The following is a 3,483-nucleotide window of genomic DNA, read 5'->3' as shown; positions in this document are numbered from 1 at the left end:
TTATTTTTTTGTGGGGTGGGGGGGGTTTTTTGTGGGTTCAATAAAAGTTTGGAATGTATTTTTATCTACCTTTTTTTTTTTTTTTTCCTTGCCGTGGCCGACCTTGACACCGTGCTGCCAAAGTTTTTTTGCAGGTGGACTGTTCACAAGCTCAGATGGTGATTGTGGCCTCAAGTTTTGAGACCCAGCAGCTCAAAAAACATTTGGACACATCAGATATCGGACCTGAGCAAAATGATAGAAAATCCGTTTACTTTTTTTGACGATAAAGACTCATTTTTTTAATCTATTGTCATTGACCTGTGGGGGAACATAATACGAGATGATTTTTAGATTCTGTTACTACGCTGCTTCGGATTGAAGGAATTTCCATCAGGATCAATAACGTACCTTGTCCTGAACACGTCCTAAAATCAGGCACTTCATTGAAAGATATTGCATCTACGATGCTTTGTATTGGATCTTCTGAAATTGTGCTGCGATGCCCAACGTACAGTCCAACCAGATTTCAGACTCAAAGTTGAGTTGACATCTTGCGGATTTGTGCAAATCGTAAGGCTCGCCCCAAAATTTCAGTGATATCCTTTGCCTTGATGAAAACAAATCATTCTGCATTTTGGCCGCCCGTGTTCGGTTGAGTCGTGTCAGCAAACGTTATTTAAGCGTGACCTTGCGCTCTGTTTGTTCGTTAAGATTGGCAGGGCCACTTGGGGTAAAATCCTGGGAAATCCCCCACATGCCGAGATATCGAATCCACAAGAGCCGTTATGTCACCGCCGGCACTCAAGCGAAAGCTTTTAACGGCAAGGGGGAAAAAAAAAATGTGGAAGCTCTAAATCGTAGTTTAAAAGAAGATGAAAATGGACCATGAATTGAAAGTTGGGCAATGGCCGCATATTTTTATCTGACTGCTGCGCTGTCGGACTTTGCCTCTTGGTCTTTCGTGGCGAATATTCCAACACCAAACACAGAGTAAAATAAAATCTTAACTCCAAGTTTGATGTTGACAGAAGGTTGACGCTTGGACCAAAATTTGATCCGAAACACCCCGACGTCCTCCATCGTGATTGGCTCTCCGTTGACCAATGGGGAAGGACGGCGGAGGAGGGCAGCGCTCCCGGCGGCGGGTTATAAGGCGAGCCTTCGGATCAGGTCACCTCATCAACAAGATCACTCGGCAAAACCATGAGGTGTCTGGTCTTCGTTCTGCTCATCGGAGCCGCCTGTGAGTGCGACGCGCTGTTCACTGAGCCGAACTCGACACAAAGCTAACGAGGGCTAGCGGCGATAAATCGATTTGTCTGTTTCAACTTCACGTCGGCAGTGTGGATGGATGGTGATCGGTTTTAGGTTGGCACTGAGTTACCTGGAAATGGAGTTAACGTCACAACTCGGCAGTAGATAGGAGACTGCCCGGGTCAATCCAGCCCGACTAGTTTGCTGCCTAAATGGGAAGAGAACTCAGTTTGGTACGGGACCACCTTGAGCGAACAAATTAGCTGTCAATGTTGAACGGAAGGTTGTCCATTTATCAAATTGACTTTCCTACAATCAGAATGGGTGTTTTACGCTTTGGGTCTGTCTTGCGCGAGACTTCCTTCGCATTCTGACGTATTCGTCAACTAGCCGAGAGTTGAAGGGACCAAAGAGAGTCAGAGACTCGATGGTGTCTCATTCGTCTTCATCCATCATTGATTAGAACCTTTCGAGAAGGTCATTTATTTGTTCCTTGAAGACCTTCCTCCCCACCGTGTGATTGCAGTTGCCACGGAGGACGACAAGATCGTCGGAGGCTATGAGTGCCAGCCCCATTCGCAGCCCCATCAGGTGTCCCTGAACTCCGGCTACCACTTCTGCGGAGGCTCCCTCGTCAACGAGAACTGGGTGGTGTCCGCCGCTCACTGCTACAAGTCGTACGTAACGCCCCCCCCCGATCTGATCAACGTGCCTCAACAGACCTTTTCAAACCAGCCCAAATGCTCTCCAGCCGCGTGGAGGTGCGTCTGGGCGAGCACAACATCAGGGTGACCGAGGGAACCGAGCAGTTCATCAGGTCCTCCCGCGTCATCCGCCACCCCCGGTACAGCTCGTACAACATCGACAACGACATTATGCTGATCAAGCTGAGCAGTCCCGCCACCCTCAACCAGCACGTGAAGACCGTGGCCCTGCCCAGCAGCTGCGCCTCCGCCGGCACCATGTGCAAAGTCTCCGGATGGGGCAACACCATGAGCTCCAGTGAGTCGCGTCGAAATTCTTCCGATCAAATTTTTCCCTTCTCGTGTTGGGCTTCGAAACCATCTAAATGTAACACGAGATGGGGTAGCGGATCAGCGCTGACGGGTATCGATATAAGTGTCTACGGATAAGCTTTTTTGGTCGATGCCTTGTCTTGGTATTGTGTCATCCTTCACACGCTGAACAAGTCAGAATATCTTGAATCCAAGCTCAGGAGGTTAAAGGTTCAGTGTCACGTTCCAGCCGCCGACAGGAACAAGCTGCAATGTCTGGACATCCCCATCCTATCTGATCAGGACTGCGACAACTCCTACCCCGGCATGATCACCGAGTCCATGTTCTGTGCCGGATACCTGGAGGGTGGCAAGGACTCCTGCCAGGTAGCGAGCTCCGAAAGGAACGTCTCCAAAGTCTTTTTGTTTTTTTGGAACCTTTGAGGGATTGATTTAAAAGGTCGAGCGTGAATCGTTTGTATCCTCCCTCGCCGCCGTCAGGGTGACTCCGGTGGCCCCGTGGTCTGCAACGGTGAGCTTCAGGGTGTCGTGTCTTGGGGCTACGGATGCGCCGAGAAGGACCACCCCGGTGTCTACGCCAAGGTACGCCAAGCTATACTGCTGAAATGGAGTCGGAATTGGAGTAGTAGGATTGATTCGGCCATTTTGGATGGGTCCTTGTCCAACTTTGAAATAACTTGGAGTAGGCTCCTTCCTTGTTTCAATGATCCTGAATCCGATCCAAAAAAAAAACGTAAGAATGTACTTTCAAAAGCAATGTCAAACAATTTTCAGTTCTGGTAGAACGTCAACTCATGAGAACTATTCCGAAGGAGGAACTGATATAATTTCTTTGTAAACGGTCCTTTAACCAAAGTCATGAACTTGTCGATCCACAGGTCTGCCTTTTCAATGACTGGCTGGAGAGCACCATGTCCAGCTATTAAGCCGGATCCTGTGATCGATCGCCTGTGCCTTGACCGCCTGCGTGAAACTGCAACATGTTTTTTACTACCTGGGACGTCACTGAATTTTCCCTCAAATGTGTTGCGACTTTTCATTGTACTCAATAAAGGCTCCAACAGTGAATTCCGTACAATGTGTTTGTGTAATATCCCATCTGTACTCCATCACTGAAAACAGCCTGAAAGACTTTTACTCTCATGAAACTAAGATTGATGCTCAATTCGTAAGACCGACCTTGACACGTGGCGGGTACCGAATCAAGGTCAGAAAGCTGGTCACAGCTGAG

At 48.5% G+C, this 3,483-nt stretch overlaps 1 protein-coding gene across 2 annotated transcripts in view; it reads left to right on the top strand.

The window, feature by feature from the left end:
- The window catches only part of LOC109531700 (trypsin-2-like), a 5,077-nt gene extending 1,750 nt beyond the window's left edge, over positions 1-3,327 (top strand). The window contains exons 1-6 of one of the 2 annotated variants that reach the window (XM_019896149.1): positions 1,130-1,225; positions 1,763-1,913; positions 1,988-2,238; positions 2,482-2,618; positions 2,733-2,834; positions 3,131-3,327. In XM_019896149.1, the coding sequence (XP_019751708.1) occupies positions 1,186-1,225; positions 1,763-1,913; positions 1,988-2,238; positions 2,482-2,618; positions 2,733-2,834; positions 3,131-3,178 (729 nt within the window). In that variant the 5' untranslated portion in view covers positions 1,130-1,185 and the 3' untranslated portion in view covers positions 3,179-3,327. Of the gene's footprint in view, positions 1-1,129; positions 1,226-1,762; positions 1,914-1,987; positions 2,239-2,481; positions 2,619-2,732; positions 2,835-3,130 lie in introns of those variants that run through there. The other variant, XM_019896150.1, reaches the window with a different exon arrangement.
- The last annotated feature ends 156 nt before the right edge of the window (positions 3,328-3,483 follow it).

Source organism: Hippocampus comes, unplaced genomic scaffold (genome assembly GCF_001891065.2).
Source record: "Hippocampus comes isolate QL1 unplaced genomic scaffold, H_comes_QL1_v1.1 scaffold55, whole genome shotgun sequence".
NCBI lineage: Eukaryota > Metazoa > Chordata > Actinopteri > Syngnathiformes > Syngnathidae > Hippocampus > Hippocampus comes.
The sequence above is the reverse complement of the archived record's forward strand: the minus strand, read 5'-3'. Positions and strand labels throughout refer to the sequence as shown.